Source organism: Drosophila tropicalis, unplaced genomic scaffold, assembly GCF_018151085.1.
Source record: "Drosophila tropicalis isolate 14030-0801.00 unplaced genomic scaffold, ASM1815108v1 contig_769, whole genome shotgun sequence".
Lineage (NCBI taxonomy): Eukaryota > Metazoa > Arthropoda > Insecta > Diptera > Drosophilidae > Drosophila > Drosophila tropicalis.
Window position 1 is genome coordinate 480,252 of NW_027173256.1, and position 17,805 is coordinate 498,056.

The following is a 17,805-nucleotide window of genomic DNA, read 5'->3' on the forward strand; positions in this document are numbered from 1 at the left end:
AAATGTTATTGTTATTAAAGGTCAATGCATGTCAAATATAAACTTCCTAATAATTCTTAAAAATATTAAAAATTAAAAATATATAAGCAAGTCCGAGCGTTGGAAATTGAGTTTCCGAAAAAAAAAGATGCCAGAAGTCAGCTGGAACTGAGTTACTACCTAATGGTGGTGCCATTTATGTATCTTATGGCGTTTTCTATTGTTCACTAAGATCGCAAATGCAATTAAAGCGAATATTATACGTTTAAAGATTATTATTATTATAAGTGTAGGATATAGTTGTATGTAGTAAACTATCAACCTAACTTTTTTTATTTTGCAAGCACTGGCAACTAAGGCCTTCGGCTTGCCTGGGATTCGAACCCGGATCCTCGTTGTTCAGTTGACTTAATGACTGAGACACTTAGACAACTCATCTACCGAGGACTGCATGTTTAAAGATATATTTTCCTTATTTATATAAGCTTACCAATAATTCTATAAAATATTTAAATTATAATTAAAGGTCGAAGTCAGTCACCATGAATTGAAATAGTTGGAAAACCAGAAGTAAAACTATAAACCTAACTTTTTTTTTCTTTTACAAGCACTGGCAACTAAGGCCTTCGGCTTACATCCATACACTAGCCTGGGATTCGAACCCGGATCCTCGTTGTTCAGCTGCCTAAATGACTGGGCCATTTAAACAACTCATCTACCGAGGACTGCTCGGTGCAAATGTATTTTGATAAATTTATTTAGATTCGGTTTAATCTTGACAGAATATATTATCTTTTTTAAATTATTGAAGTTAAATCCCGAAATAAAGTCAGCCACTTCTTATGCACCTGTTGAGGAATATCTTCCATTCAAAAACATATTTAGTTAATATATTATCTTTGAATCTCTTAAATTACTAAATTTGCTAAGCCGAGAATCTTTATTTTCGATGGGACAAACCCTGAATATATTTTCTAGATTGGTTTATAAATTTTGTAATACAGTTGCTTCGAAATTCTGTGCTGACAACTCAGTTTTGATCATTATTCAATTTAAAAAAATTGTAAACATTTCAGCTAAAGCATCAATCGTTAGATACAGTAATTCGCCAACAAATAGTTAATTAATTTTACTAAAGAACATGTTTTTTTACACAATTGTTTATCATGTGTACATACATACATACATAGGTATATCTTGTTGAAGGATTTGTCTTTGTTTTCGATGTAACAAACGTCTCTTCATTGTGAATATATATAAATTTTTTCTCTACATATTCATACATGTGCTGCTGACATCTACAATATTCCAAAATAAAATGCAATTTTCTCTATTTTTTCGTATTTGCTTTTTTGTTTTTAATTAATTTTTGTAACGTGGTCAGAATAAGTATTGGGTAAGAGAGTAAAAGTCTGCTGCTTAATGTCTTTACCAAAAGAAATTCCCTGGCATTTAAGTTTTCCCTTTTTTCCTTGTTTTTCTTTACTCTCTTTTAGCTTATTTTGTTGTTTACTCAGGGGCACTGTAATTAGCCTGCCCCAAACTGAACTGCTGGTCAAGACAGCTGCTGCTGTTGCTTTTTGTCTGCTGCCGCATAAAAAGTTTAACTTGACATTTTCTGTATTGTAATTTTCGTTGTCTCTCTGGGTAACCCTTTCTGTTTCGTTTTTTATTTATTTTTCTTTTTTGTTTTTTCTTTTTTGCTAGCCAACTAAATGTATGTTCTTATTTACTTGGCTGTTTTTTTTTCTTCTTTTTTCTTGTCTTTCTTATGCATTTTTCTCGTTTGCTTTCTCCTTGCAGACTTGTCTTAATTACATTAGTGAAGGGGCACGTTGCTGTTTTGCATTTAGATTTAAATATTTTGCAAATTCTTGTGGACATTCAACGAACATGAAAAAAGAAAACTGAAGAAAAACAGGTAAGTTTAATGCAAGTTCACAAATTCCTATAACAAGAAAGTATATTAAGATGGAGTTTCCTTTAATTTATTATGGTAACATAGAAAAATACCAATTAAGTTGTAATAATAAAAAAAAATCCTTCAAAGGCTAGAATTATCCTTTAATGTACCAAGAAATGCTTACAAATTAGAAAAAATATATTAATAATCAAAAAAATATGCAATCTTAATTAAAAAATCATAAAAAAAACTTCCCTTTATTGTTGAACAAATTATAGCAAAATGTTTATAGTCCACTTGGATTTTAATGGTCTGGGCTGGTCCGTTTAGAATTAAAATATATGCACCTAAAACGAACTTAAATTTTATGTCATTTTTGTTTTTGTTTTATTTGTTGCTTGCTGCTCTCTTTTAAAATTTTATTGATATTGCCAACCCTTTTCTTATTTTATTAACACCCGAGCATCACTCAACCACTGAACCACTCTACATTTGAAGAGACCACACCATACCACCCAACAAACCAACCCATTGCGCATAACTTAATTATCCATATGAATCCTTCAAAAGTTTTTATTGCTAACCCTGATGCAGGCCTTTTAATTATGATGAGTAGTCGTTGTTGTAGACCTTTCGCAGCTGTCATATTTTTATTTATCTAAATTTACAGATCTTCATGGTGTTGCTTGTGCTCATCATTAAAATGATATAAAATTCAAGTCCAGAGATCTTTTCTCATTTCGCTAAAGAAGTTTTATGTCCAGACAGCCGTATATCATTCATAAGTTTATTATTGTGAATACATCCTTGCCATATTTTAAAAGGGCGCATCTCTTGGCTCGTTAATTTTATAGAGCTTAAACGAAGATGGGGGCCAAAAAAGAAAAGGTTTTTCTCATTATGCTAAATGTAGGTTAAGTAGATAATTTTTCCTGTACTTGTACAGTTGTTCAGCATCGTTTTTGGTTTCAGTTGTTTAACTTAAAACAAAAGAATGCTTTGCCCATCAAAAATTGTCCAGCTAACAGTGCTGCCATAGTTTTTTAATAATTCATTAACTAGATGATAATATTTGTGTATAAAATAGTTTTTATTTGAAAATTTTTAAAAAGAAAGTCCTCATATTTTGCATTAATGTTTTGTTTAGCTTTAGTTGGTGTAGGTTAAACAATTGTTTATCCCCCTGTGGTTTTTATTTCGCTCACATATTTTTTACCCATTTATTGTTGCCGTGATAAACGCCCAAAGTTATGCAATTGACATTCAAACAATAAACAAGTACAAGCTGTGTACAGGTCACCAAGTTTTGCGGTTGAAAATTTTGAGGTAAATTGTGGTTTTGTAAAGCAAATGGAACAAACGCTGACATAGGATTGTGTCGTTGGTGGTGGCGGTGACGGTGACGGTGATGGTGATAGTGACTGTGACGGTGGCAGCGGCGTCATCGTCGTAAGGCATCGCTTTGAAGTAATCGCCAGTGACATTGCCTTTAGGCCCTAAGCCTCATTTGTGGTTAAATTGTGTGCTTGGGCGACAGCTGAAAGTCGATTATGTCAATATTGTTTGGCCATGGTTAATGGCTAATGGATGTTTGCCGATAAGGACCTTAGTATATGTACGTCTGTGTGAGTGTGAGTGTGTATGTGTGTGTGCATAGGTAACCACAACTCATATGCTAATTAGTGTGACAAAACTTTAAGACTTCAATGCTTTAAGGTAAACCCAATCACATTTGTATATGGTTAAAAATTAAATTGAAATTCTTTACTTCAAGAAATCGAATCACTCGCAAGGCAATAAACTAGCTGTAAAAACACATAAAAATCATAGAATACATTTAAGTATCGAATTACATACAAAAAAGGACGGGGGTAAATAAAAAAAAACAGCAAAAAGGGGTGGCCCACACCCCATTGAATAGAATAGAAAAAGGGATAAAAGGACTCGCTGCATTCGCACATTAAAAACGCATAAAAATCAGAAAGAAAAAAATAAATAAGAACAACAACAACAAAGCGGCAGCAATGCCACATAAAGTGGCCATGAAAATAAAAATCATGTATGGGATTTCCCTTTTTTCACTTCAACCATTTTACCATTTTTCTTTAAGTGGGAGAACAAAACCAATTGAAGCAATCAATTAAAATTGATGAAGGAAATTGAATCACGTGTTACAATTTTCTTCTGAGAAATTGGAATCAAGTTACATGGTCTTATGGGATGTGTCCTTTCTGCAGGATAAGTGAGTGATTGTCGTCATAAAAATACCAAAGCAATAAAGTTAAAAATCCGAAACAGACGTACTTTAAATTGCATTTACGCCAAAACAAAAAAAAAGGAAACGAACATCGGTGAAATCTGTACATCTTGTTTCAACCCAATCAGTAAATATGTCTAAACTTTTTTATGATTGCTTCAAAAAAGTTAATTTTTAGATTCCTCAAATCCAATTCAACCTCCATATAACAAAAATAGTATTGGATAAGATTGATAAGATTGAGATTTAAGAAGAATTTATGAGATTTATGAAGAATGTAAAGCCGTTACTTGCAAGCAATTAATTTAAATTTAAATAAATTTGATACTCACAATCAGTCGAAGAATTTACATTGTAAAACATATAAAAAAAAATGTCGTAGAGATAAAAAAATAATCTTCAAAGCAAACTTAGCAAGACGATTGTTTGTAAGATAAAGAAATGCATTTTGTTATAAAGCACTTAAAATTTCACTTTAAGTAAAAATAAACAAGAATGAATAAATACAACATCAATTTATATATTTTAAGTAAAAATAAATAAGAATGTTAAAATATATAAATTGATGTTGTAAAATGCTAACAAAGTTGGAAAATTTTAATAGAAAAAATAAGATTTTTTACAACAAATGATCAAAACATCGAATTTAAGTCTAAATGTCCTTTATCCAACCATAAAAAGTTAAGAAAAATTGTCTAAAAGCTTTTATGTTTTTTACCTACTCATAAGAATTGAAGATGGTCCTGGGTTATAGACGAACTTTTGAATTGCTTTTAAAAAACCAAGACATTCAATATTTCCTTGCAGCGTATGAAATGAATTATATTTCGCTGTGATTACCTTATTGTGTTTTTCTTCCTTGACATTTGATGTGATTCAAGCCAAAATATTCATGTTGATGAAAGCAAAATGAAAATAAGATATCATCTGTTACTAACTACCTCAGTTTGCTTTGTAACATAAACTTGCTTCACGCTCCACCAAACTCTGTTAAATTGCCATCCGTTCGCACTCGCCGATAAGAGTCAGAGTTCAACACACTTCTATCTATCTATCTATGTACACACATACATACGCATGTATGTATTTATGTATATGTATATAACCCTGCATTCTTTCCTGCTTATGTATATCAGTTGGCAAGCGAACAACTTTTATGCGCTTGTTAACAAAAGCGTGAAATTCAATGCCGACGAACAAAAATTTACGACACTGCAAATTAAACTTGATTTTTATTTAAATAAATTGCATTTTATATGCTCAACGAAAAAAAAAAAAAGAAGAAAAAAACCAAAAAGGATACGAGTCGTTGCATGGTGCCGTAATAATAAGCAGGCAACGGTCATAATTTGCACCGGAATATGATGTGGGACGCAGGACGAAGGATGGATGCTACGAGTATGTGGCCAGGGAATGATGATGATGATGACGACGCCGTCGACGACGACGACGTTGACTGGCGACGGTTTGGCTGCTTTATGTATTTTTATTTATTACAGCCAGGAAATGTTTGTTGATTTTCCGCAATGCGAGCGTGCACAATAAAAAAATAAAATAAAAAAAATACATATATATGTATACCTATTCATACACATACACTTATTTTTATACATATATATATGTATAGATCGAGGGGGGTAAGAGACAGCAAATTATTTTCTAGACGAACGCGCGTAGCGAGTGCACAAAAAAAAATTACGAAAAAAACGGGCAAAAACGAGAAATATTTCCAAATTGTATAAAAGTATTTTATTTTCCGTCATTAAAAACGGAAATGTAATGCGTAATTTGTGCGCCACGAAGTATGCAATACAGTTTGCAAACCGAAATCATTGTGAATAGGCTTTTCCAAAGAGAGGGAAATGAATTGATATATAAAAATGAGTTGGGGAAATTCATGGATGGGGTACCACTACTCGAAGTTTCTTAACAAAAGGTTCAATGAAAAGATGAGACGAACTCTCTCTCTGTCTCTCTTCTGCTTGCTGGAAATAGGTAACAACATCAGAGTGAGACTCTTGGAGCTTTAAAAGTGCGGCAAGTGGATAAAAGTAGATAAAATAACCAGCTCGTGCTACTTGAATGAATTCAATCAATTTAACCATAACCATATCAATAAACTCATGTCTCAAGAGTAGATTGCCTCCTAAAGAATCAGTGATTAATCAAGGAGTAAAATATTTGAATAATGAAATGGGCATATCCATACATATACACGAAAATACAAAAATCTGCTACATCTTAAATAGCAGTAGCGTTTGTTACTGCTTGCTCGTATCCCTAACACCTTTAATTAAGGGCACTAGTTGTAAATGAATCATCACAAAAACATATATATTATATATACAAACTTAATCTTTATTAGCCCCAAACGATTAAATCATCAATGATTTTTTTTTTCTTTGTCCATGACAATATGTCTACTCAATTGCCTTGACCCGACAATAGTATGGCGAAGACGTATGCAAAGTAATTACAAATATAAGTCTCGCCTTTTCCTGCTTTTCACCAATTGGTTCAAATAGAAAATTTCTTAATAAATGAGCTAGCACAAGTTTCATCATGACCATGGCATAACGTTGACCCACACAGCTACGTGCTCCGGACATAAATGGTATAAATGTTGAAGCTTCGATTTTAGGTTGAGCATCGCGAGCCCATCGTTCTGGCTTAAAGATCAAAGGATCAGGAAAGAAATCTTTACATCGTCCCATGTACATGGGTGAGATAATTACGTCGCTGCCTTTGGGTATCAGGAACTCGTCTGCAAAAAAATAAAAATATTGATCCACATTAAGAAATCTTTGCACATTTTTAAAATTATTCTCACTTATTTGACAATCGGCTGTAGCTCGACGTGCCGTGATTGGTCCCGATGGATACATGCGTAAAGTCTCCTTCAGGCACATTTCCATATAATCCAATTGACGCACTTGTTCCATAGTAATTGGATCATCTTTATTTTTACCGCAAATCTGCCAGACCTCTTCACGGCACAGCTTTTGATATTCCATATGCATAGTCATGCTATACATAAAGAACTTTAATGTCGCAGCAGTTAGATCGAAACCCCCATAGATGATGGTATCAACCTCTTCGCGTATATCCTGTACTTTCAGTGGTCGTCCGTCTGGTGTGGTTGCTTGTAGTAAAGTATCAAGAAAACTTAATGGTTGCTTTCCTCCGGTTTCAGCATTTTCAATGCTACTACTGTTCCGATTGATCGCATCCGATTGAATTTGCTCCAAGCGTTCATTTATAATGCCCTCTGTAAAACTATGAAGTATTTTCAATACGTTACGTTCACGTTGAAACAGTTTGGTGCAACTATAGATGAAAGAATTCCGATAAAAGATGTTCTTCAAGCGATAATCGATAATGTGCAGGATTCTGAGAAAAAAATGAAAACGAAACTGAGGTAAATTATTTTAATTCATTCAATTTAAAATGATGTTGGAATCGAAAAGCAAAGGATTGATCTTAAGAGTAATGCCAACTAGCTTTAATATAGGTATGTATGTACATATATACTGGACGATTGATGGTTCATAACTCTATTACTTACTCTCTGACGGCATCAAAATAATCCGATTTCTTGCCCGATTGCGCATTGACCGAAACACCTAATGCCGTTTCACATATGGTATCTAATGTATAACAGCTTACCAGCTGGAAGAAATCCACTGGTTCGCCACTCTCTGCCAATGCAGCGAATCGTGGCAATAAAATGCGTGCTTGACGCTCAAATATATTCACAAATTGTTTAATCCTGCCATAATTGAATGCCGGCGTTAGCATCTTACGACGTTGTATCCATTTTTCTACATCACTTGTAAAGATTCCAGAACACAACCAATTCTCAAACATGCAATAATCATTGGTTTTTTGCAACAATTGCTGGGCACTGCATAACGCTTGAATATCCTTGGGATTACAATCAAGTAAATAGAGTCGTGTGCCTAACCACAATTTACCACGATGATCCTTCAAATAGCAATTGACTAGCTCTGTGGCCCGTTTAAATGGTCTTGGACCACCCACCAATTTGGCCAATATATGCAAGTGCCCAATAATGGGCAATGACGGCGGTCCTGGCCAATTGTGTGTCAAGCGATTAATCCTTCTCTGATAATCATACACATAGAACAAATATAAACCGATAGCTAAAGCAATTAAACCGAACACAATTGACATGTAGTACATTATGCTTGCAAATCTAAAGACCAACTAATTTCAGTCCGTTGATGCGTTTAGCATTTTAAGCGAGATGTTCGCTTTTGTGCCGGCTGGGCACGCCGGTATTGTTCGATGTTGTTGTTATTATCTGGGTCTGGGTCATTAGCCCGGGGATCAGCACTGTGCCTACAAAGATCTAATCATAAAATCACTCGAGAACACAAACAAAAAAAATTTAAAAAAAAAATCAAATCGAATAATATGACTAAATTAACCTAAAGTACAGGTCGAATTATTAACACCCAGATTCACAACGTGTCGAAATTGAAGTGATCACTTTTTGCGCTTGCTACCAAGCTTATAAGTACAGTACGAGCGATGCGAATTTTGCTCATTTTTTGCGTTCGTTTTTGTTCTATCTCCCGTTCAGTTGAGATGATGATGAGCGTAAGAACTTGTAAACAAACAAACACAGGAATAACAATATCCTAAATAAAGTCGCAACTCAAATGCTCTACGGACTTACATATGTATTTTGAAATCGTTATAACCCTTTTAAACTTAACAGCAACTCAAGGCTTATATTATATTAAATCATTAATCAATTGAGTAATTAATTCATGTTACAAACTTCAGACTGTTCCTAAATGGTAAAGTTTAAAAATTCAAAAAAAAAAAAATTTGTTAAATTTAATGACAATTATTTAAAAACTCGCGAGGGTTAGATGATTTGCCATAGAGGCTGTCAGATTAGAAAAAAAAAAGATATTCAAGGCAAATCAAATATTTTACAAAGAATGCCATGGATTTTAAATAATCTCAAATACTTGTTTAGAAATAATCACAGTATTTATATAAATTATCAAGTTATTTTTTAACCACGTTTTCATAAACCTGATAACAATATATATTTATTTACAAAATTTAGTTTCGCTTATGATAAACTTTAAATACCTGCAGAGTTTACCAAAATGTAATCCATGAAAATGTTTAAGCCCAAATAAATTAAATTTCAGTTTTTTGAATAATAAAACGTGTTTTTCTTATAGAACTATATTAATTTCTTTGATTTTCAAGATGTTTCATAATACCCTTTCAAGTCGGTACCTACCGCACTTAATTTACAGGGCAACAACACAATTTATCTCAACGCAATAAATTCTTAATCAATACGAAATATAAAGGAGACAAAACAACAAGAACAAAAATCACATATATATGTAAATAACAACAACAAAAACAAGTCAAAATAACTTTTTTTCATGCTAGATTATTTTTTTTTTTTATTGCGAAAATTATAATTTTGATGTTCATATGGCGTAATGCATACAAATTCATCTGAATTCTTGGGTGGGTTTTGTGTCGCTTTTATACATTTGAAGAGCGCATACGTACAGCAAATTCATGATATCATTGGAAACCTGTTTATCGGTTTCGAATTTTCGATTTTCGGTTGTTTGAGGGTTAAATTTGCTTAAAATTTTACAAGTGCTTCTCCTTTAATGGTTCTGAAGCGGGTATTTCCCAATACTTGACTCAAAACTCAATTAACCAAAACGCTTGAAGCCTCTTTCTATATTTAGTTATGATCTTATATGTATATTTGTTAATATTTCATTTATTAATCATATTATTTTTATCCATTTGGTCATTGTAGTATAATTATATTAATCAATGCACTATTCACCAATTTTTTGTTGTTGTAAGTTCCCTGTTCTTAATTAACAATGTGTAAATAGGAAAAACAAGTGCAATTGGACAGGAAATTTGTTTGACTCCTTTTTTTCACATGCTTGTTTGCATTTTATTGAATTGAAAAAAATTGGAAAAATGTCTGTATGTTGATGCCCAGAACGTGGACACTAAATGAATGGTAATATTTGGTTTCAATACTCTTTATTTTCAAATATCATAACTTTGCCATTATTTTACTGAGGCACCTCAAATGGGAAGCAAGAGGAATATATTTTTTTTTATAATCTATTGAAGAAATCATGGGTGAGAAAATTTTAAAAAGATTTTAATAAAAAAAAAAAACCTTTTCCAAAAAAAACCTTTTGTAGTCAATTTAAAATATTTGCGCTTTAATAAAAATGTAAGAATTCGTGTAAAAATTTACCAAAATACAGCCTAAGAAAAAGCAGATGGACCGAAATTTAAGTAAAAAATTCTCTAAAAAATGTTTATAATCGATCTTTATTTGTGTCCGAATTTTACTAAATTATTAAGAAACCTCAGTTGCAGCTTTTTGAAAGTAATTGAGGTCCTTTACAGACCTGTAAACAACAATTCTTAACCTTTTTGACATCATTCTCTGATTTTTTACAATATGTATATAATTGCTGTAAATCAAAGTTTTTTTTGTTATCAAGTTTTTAATTTTCATACTCATTGCCCATTACAATCCACATCTACTACACACATACGATAAATAAAGCTGATCAATAAATAAATTTACTATATAATTAGAACCTTATACTAAGGGTACTTCGAATTCGTCTAGCAAAAATTATGACAGAAAATAGAGGTTGTGAAAACAAAAAAATCATATTTTGATGCATTATGAAGCGCATTAATTACCATTATGTATGCGAGTCTTTTAATTACATGCTGAAACTTTTGTGTTAATTAGTGTAAATATGAATACTGTGCAATTGAGTGACAGCAAGAATATCAAGTGTGTATGTTGGCTTTACTTGCTATTTGCTACAAAATATTCACTTTAGAGTAAACTTTAATGTGGCACTCGGAAACTCTAGAAATGCTTTGACATAAATTCCATTTTCTAATGGATGCCAATAAAGAGCGTTCATACATACCCACACACACACAAATACAATTAGTTACTGTTATGTACCTGACAGGACCAAGGTACATTGTCTCAGATGGCAAAATTAAAAGTGATGCGTGGGCCAGTAAGAGAGGGAGAGAGAGAGAAATTGGCAGTTTGGGGCAGTTTCAAATTAATTTGAATTTATGTATACATACATACATACATATTATCTATGTTAGTGTGTAGTAAAGTGGGTGTAAAGAAAATTGATATGAATTTTGAGTTTAATAACTTGAAACAATATTTATAAACATGCAAATATGATCAAATAAGATATTCAGCAAAATACACTTTTAATGAAATAACGTCACAATGTTATATAAATAAAACGATATTAAAGTACATTAATTAAACAATCATAAATTAATAAGAAAAAGTAAAAAGTGGGAGACTCGTATTTTGAAAAGAAAAAATTTGCAATAAAATAAGACAAACAGGATAGACACAAAAAAAAAGTATAAATGTAATTAAAGAAAACATGTAAAAAATGTGTGTAAAAAATAAACATAAAAATTAAAATTAAATAATCAAATGCATTCTCTTTTTCGAATCTTTTTAAAATGCAAAGCGGTTTTATTCTCGAGTTGATTAGGAATTAGTATATAAAATCGAAATGTTTTCATAAAAAGCCAACGACTTGAAAGCGAATTAAGCGCACATTTTAATAGAAACGAACGAACAACAGGAAATATTAATTTTGACTCTGAAAAACTGGAAGAGGCCCAAATATAATAATTTTCTACTTGCTGATGATTACAAACAGACATACTAAGCCATAACTCTAGTTCGAAGACTAAGGAATACTTTTTTCAAAAACTTAATCATTTTAAATTGACTGTCATAAATATTGACAATCCCCAAGAAAAAAAGAATTAATAAGAAAGATTAATCAATTATGGAACTATCTGTAAACATAAATTTAATGTGGATCTGCCTATGCTACAAATGACAAATGATTTATATACTTATGTATATGTATTTAAAAGGACCAAACGATACTAAGTGGACTAAATGGTAATTCAAAAAAGAGTAAACAACATTTTCCTCGCGTCTGAAATAACCAAAATTTATTAAGCATCTACAGAAAGTTTGGTAAACTTATAGATATAGTACATACACTCCCAGACAGTCGATTAGCACCACCCATGGCACATTAAGTTTAAACTTAATAACTTGTAAGTAAAAAAGTATTTTCCTCTCTGTACTGCCAATTCAAACTGAAACATAATATAAACAACGTTCGATATAAAGCAATAAGTTAGAAATCAGATCAACCAATTTGATATATTTAGAGCATTCGATTATCGGCTTTTGCACAATTGAAACTTAACTTGTCATTATTGTTGTTTGTGAGTATTTGGTGATGTTTCTGTAATTAAACTGCATATTATCAACCTGAACACCCACTCACACAACCTGCCAGCCATTCAGGCATTCGCCCATTCAACCCATTCGATTCATCCACCTATATCAACCACATAATTATGCAGACATCTCTAAGTAGTGTTTATGTGTGTGCGTGTGTATGTGTGTATTTCGGTTTTGGTTACTAGTTGTAAACTCGCCCCAGCTGTCACTTTATGTTTTGGCTCTTGTGTTAAATTTAATTTGTCTACATTTAATTATTGTTTATGCCAAAACCAGAATCTATAATATACGAAACAAAATGATAATTTGCCAAATGCACTTCAAATGGTGGGGCTACTTAGAATTTCGCCCTGCCATTTCTAATCGTAACGAGATCAAGAATCTTCAAAGCCTATTTTCTCACTGACCGAGCACCCGAGCACCTGATAAAGCAAGGATGGCAGACCACACAAACACATAGAGAGAGAGAGAGAGAGAGAACGAGATACAAGTTGGCATAGCAAAGAGTTGGGTGCCTTCTCACTAATCGCATGTTGTGTCAACATTAATCGCATCAAATTTAATTTCACAATTAAATGCAAAGATGCGCGACGTGTTTAGCATAAATTAAGAACATGTAAATGGGACCCTGCGGGTGTTTGAATTGCACCAAAATTCTGCGGAAGGATGTAGAACGTTTCATTTACTTGTTTGTGTTTGCGTTTGTGTATGTGTGTGCCAAAGGAAAATCAAAAAAGCCAACGCCTAGAAGGCGTAGATGGCTTCCGTTATAAGGTGTGGGCGAATTTATTTGCAAAATGTAATTTAATTGACAATTCCATTTAATGCCTCAAGGCATTAAAATGTCTTTAAAATGCTTAATCTTAATTAAATTAAGGGACACTCATCTCAATCAAATATAGGTGCTAAATAAAACAAAAACTACCTTGAATGGTTTGGTATTGAAAAAACACCTTTACAAAACACATAATAAATTAGTTTAATTATGAATTACAACAATCTTCATAGTTATCGACATGAGCAAAAACTCTTGCATAGGTGTAAATTCAACGCATAGAGGAAACTTTTTAACACATAAGCATAAGAAAATAATTGTTTACCATCAGTTCCCTAAATTAACTAAAATCGAAATAAAGGAATATTGGGGAACAGAAGATAGGTTAGGTCGTGCATGTTCTGCTTTTAGTATGTGCTAACATCCATAAAATCCGGTGTTAAAAGAAAATGATTTACTTACCAATCAACTATTAACTATAACTAACAATCTCATAACTAAGAACGATTGTTGTGTGGCAGAGGCGCAGGCAACATAAATCGCATTGAGGATTGGTATTGAGACAGTAAAGGCCACATTGAGATCATAAGAAAGATTGGGAAATAAACATTTTCCTGATACTCTTAAATTAGTAATTTATAATTAATTCGTGCAAAAATTTGTCATTTCTTAGGAATTTTTATTGGCGATTCGATATACATAGGCAATCTGCGGCGGGACCTCGAAAAAAAATCATCGAAAATGAAAAAAGGACAAAATTCCCCAGATATCGCTGTCGAGTTTTTATTTTTTAATTTTTTTTTTTCGATGTTTAAAGGCACTTGAAAGTCAAAAACTCAGATTTTCGCACAAAAAAACCGATTTATTGGTTGTTGTAAAAATAATAAATTTAAAAAAATATATCAAAGAAGCTAACTTCGGCTATGCCGAAGTTTATATACCCTTGCAGTTCTTTATTATATTTAATCCGATAATTAAAATGCTTAAATATTTAATAATTATTAGACAATATATCGTAATATGGTTATTCGGGCCTGCAGCCTGTAGTCTCTATTGGCTCGTCGTTCAGCACGTGCCAATGCGTCTTGCCTACGATCTCGTTCCCGTGTTTTAAAATCATTTTGCCGATTATTTGCCATGCGTTGCGTTTCTCTCGCGAACCCCGTTGCCATTTTCTCGGCGGTAAGTAAGAGTCCGAATTGCAGCTTCCCGTCGTCGTTGTTGAGCAGATTTTCTCGACAAGCGAGGCATTTTAAAATCTTACAATTATAGTTAGTATATTATAAATAAGTTGGCTTAAAAAGTAATACTATGATATATATGATTCTAGAAGTAAATTAATATGATAATATGAGTTAGATACATATGTAAAAAAAAAACTGAAAGTAAGATCATATGATTTAGGTATGCAAAAAAAACTGAAAGTTGGTGTAACTTGTGTTCTATTTATCCGATTTCTAATTTACTTTATTTTTCCCAGGTAATAAAAAGGCCCAAAAAAAAAAATTATTTTTATATTTATTTTTTTATTTTTATACAAAAAAAAACTTCGTTAACGATAATCGAGTTGGGATTCGAACCAGGGATATTCCGATTGCCAAGCAAACACTCTATCGGCACAGCCACCGGGATACATTCGAAGCTGATGCCAATATTTCTTGATATTCTTTCGACAGGGGCATATCCTATTCGCATTGTCGCTGTTTTGTCGAAAATTAAAAATTTTGGTCGAGCGAGCTATTGAAATGGGATGTTGTACAACTTCACGTCACACACACACTACGAAGCCTGAGCATGTACCGACGAGTGCACACATACATAGACAGAACGAAATCACAAGCGACATAGGCCTGCCTTCGTCGTTCTGTAGTCTGTGCTAGACTAAATTATTTTCGTAGCTGCTTGGCCCTCTCCCCACTTTACGCTCTCATTGAGAGTACGAGCGTTCGGGTTTTCCCAAAGTTCTCTGGGGTTCCATGACTAGGCTAGCGTTTGCAATCAAAAAAACATAAGTTTGTCCCATCTATGTGTTCTATGGTTAGTGCTTGTATGTATGTATATACTGCAGGGGTTGTATATCTCGGATTCAGCCGGATCGGACCAAAATATCATATAGCTCCCATACAAAGGACAAAGTCACGAGCAGTGACTTTTCTCAATAACTTGGTTATTTTCTGAGCTATTGTCGTAAATCTTAATATAAGAGAATTAAGCCTATAAACGACTGTGCCGAATTTGATCGAGATCGGGTGACTATATCGTATAGCTCCCATAGGAACGATAACTTCGTTACTTTACACGGAATCGCAAAGCCCCCTGGTTTTCTTTGAAATATACAAATTTAAGGATGTCAGTACAAAAATGGTTGCAAATTGAAAGTAAGTAGTTACCAAAATGTAATTGGGCATTGACAAAAAAGATATACAACTGCGCTATAAGGGGCATAATACAACTTAACTGCTATTCCATTCAACAGGCTTAAAATGTTGTGGACAAGTAAACTTGTTTCTCTGACTATACATATGTACATAATATGTATGTACCTACATATATACCTGTGGCATTAGATCAAGCGATTTTTGTCTTAATTTTAATAGTTTCATACCAGATTCAACCATGACATTTTCATTCAGATCTAAATTATGTGCTAAGTCTTGCCGTTGGCCGAGAAATAAAAAAAAAAAAACAACGAAAAATGCAAAAAGCCAAAAACGTAATCAGCCCCATCTGCAAGATGGAAAAATTATATGAAAATAATAATTTTTAAATACTATTTTTTAATGCCTCATGCCTGGCTGAGCAGCAATGAATTTACTCTTTGATGCAAAAATAGTAATAAAGGGTATATACACTTTGGCAAGTGAAATGCAATTAACTCCATAGATCACTTTAAATGGCTTAAATGTACATATATAGCTTACATCTTAATTTAGAAAATAATTTTGGATAACTATATATTCTAATTTTATAATATTTCATTTTATTTTATTTCTTATTCATTTTAGCATTTATCTAGCTATTTAAATTTTCGAATTTACATTAAAAGTTTGTAAGTCTAAATTCTATACTTTTAAGTTACTGGTCAATCAATTAAACCAAAAAAAAGTATACTTTTTGATAAGTTTTCTTTAATTTTCTAATAAAATAGTGGTTATTTCTATGAGTTTTCGCTACTAACTATCTATCTTCTATTATTAATAAGATCATTGTTACAATCGTACTAATTTTTTCCATGAAATTGGTTTTACTGTACAATTTGCAAGGGTATAGAAACCATGGCACAGACTAAATTTTAGCCTGGCCCTCTGTTTTTTTTTTTTTCATCTCTTTAAAAAAATTTTTTTTTGTTCATTTTGGTGGGTTTAACCTTCGAGGCGAAAAATGTTTTGTATGCACGAGTACTCACTTTATTACCATTGTTGTTGTTGTTGTTGCTGCTCAGTCGGCAGCTTAATAAGTTTAAAGGTGTTTTTTTCGTTGTATTTTGGTTTTGGTTTTGGACAGGGCGTATCAGTACTGGTTGTAATTGAAGGACAGCAGCAGTGGCGGTAATTTGAAGGTAAAATGCACAAGTAAACAAATGAATGCAGCTGTTCTGAATGTCTGATCTATGTACCTCACTTTCAACTTGCTTTGGAGTTGAAGTTGAAGTTGCAGTTATCTGTCTACCTACCTAGCTATGTACATATCTACCGTTAGTTAAACTCGTGTGGCTGGTCAACCTTAGAAGCAACATGGGGGCAGGAGCAACAACTGGCTCGCTTCACTTGACTTGCCAACTGCTATTTGGCCAAGTTGTCGCTGTTCTTGTTTGCAAGATTACCTTTAATTTACCTTAATTTTTTTCTTCTCTTTTTTTTTAGTTTTTAATGTTTTTGCCTTTTTTTTGGTGATTGGCGACTGTGCTGAGCTGAGCTTACAAGTCACGTTCCGATTGCGTTAAATGCTGTGCCAAACTGTCCGGTTATTTAACTTGGCTTCTAGTTCTTGTACTTGTACTGCAAGGCAATTGCAACACTCAGTCAATCAGTCAACCAGCCATTTAAAGACATTTAGAGGCAGGGTCAGACTGGTTTTTTCCTGGTTAATTGAGGTGGTTTCGTATGCCTGATGTGAGCTGTCGTAATCATAAATCTGTCAACGATTATTCCTGGCCATTCCAGTTTGACCTTTTACCTGCCTTTCACCTGCAGCTGTCTGAAGAAAAAAGGACTAAGCAAATAATTACGGTCTACGTGACCCCTCACTCGTTGCTTATCAAACGCACTGAACAATTGAATATTCTAGGTGTTAATTAGTTAAACATTTAAATAAGAATGGCTGCAACATTTATATTTTCCATTTGCCTTATTTGGCATACAATGTTGAGTAACCAATTTTGAAAGTCACCTCTTGCATTGCTGATGCACTTGGATGTATGTAAATACTGAACTATAAACCTTGATGACCCTTAAAAAGTCTTAATTTATGTTTTCATTTACAATAATAAGCACTTGGTTTACTTTTAATGTGAA

General features: G+C 32.8%; 1 protein-coding gene across 1 annotated transcript; it reads right to left on the reverse strand.

Annotated features, from left to right (window-relative positions):
- Window positions 1-6,480: 6,480 nt before the first annotated feature.
- On the reverse strand, window positions 6,481-8,613 carry Cyp312a1 (Cytochrome P450 312a1). Its single transcript, XM_068293479.1, has 3 exons — window positions 7,705-8,613; window positions 6,970-7,529; window positions 6,481-6,903 (listed from the first exon to the last, which is right to left on the reverse strand). The coding sequence occupies exons 1-3, from the start codon at window positions 8,340-8,342 to the stop codon at window positions 6,560-6,562; spliced, it is 1,542 nt and encodes a 513-aa protein (XP_068149580.1). The 5' UTR covers window positions 8,343-8,613; the 3' UTR covers window positions 6,481-6,559.
- Window positions 8,614-17,805: the final 9,192 nt, after the last annotated feature.

Bases quoted from the DNA above. Each gene is read 5' to 3' on its own strand.
- Cyp312a1 (XM_068293479.1), bottom strand. From the start codon at position 8,342: ATGTACTACATGTCAATTGTGTTCGGTTTAATTGCTTTAGCTATCGGT. The intron at 7,530-7,704 runs GTAAGTAATAGA...TTTTTTTCTCAG, and splicing joins TATTTTGATGCCGTCAGAGA to AATCCTGCACATTATCGATT. The intron at 6,904-6,969 runs GTGAGAATAATT...ATTTTTTTGCAG, and splicing joins TACAGCCGATTGTCAAATAA to ACGAGTTCCTGATACCCAAA.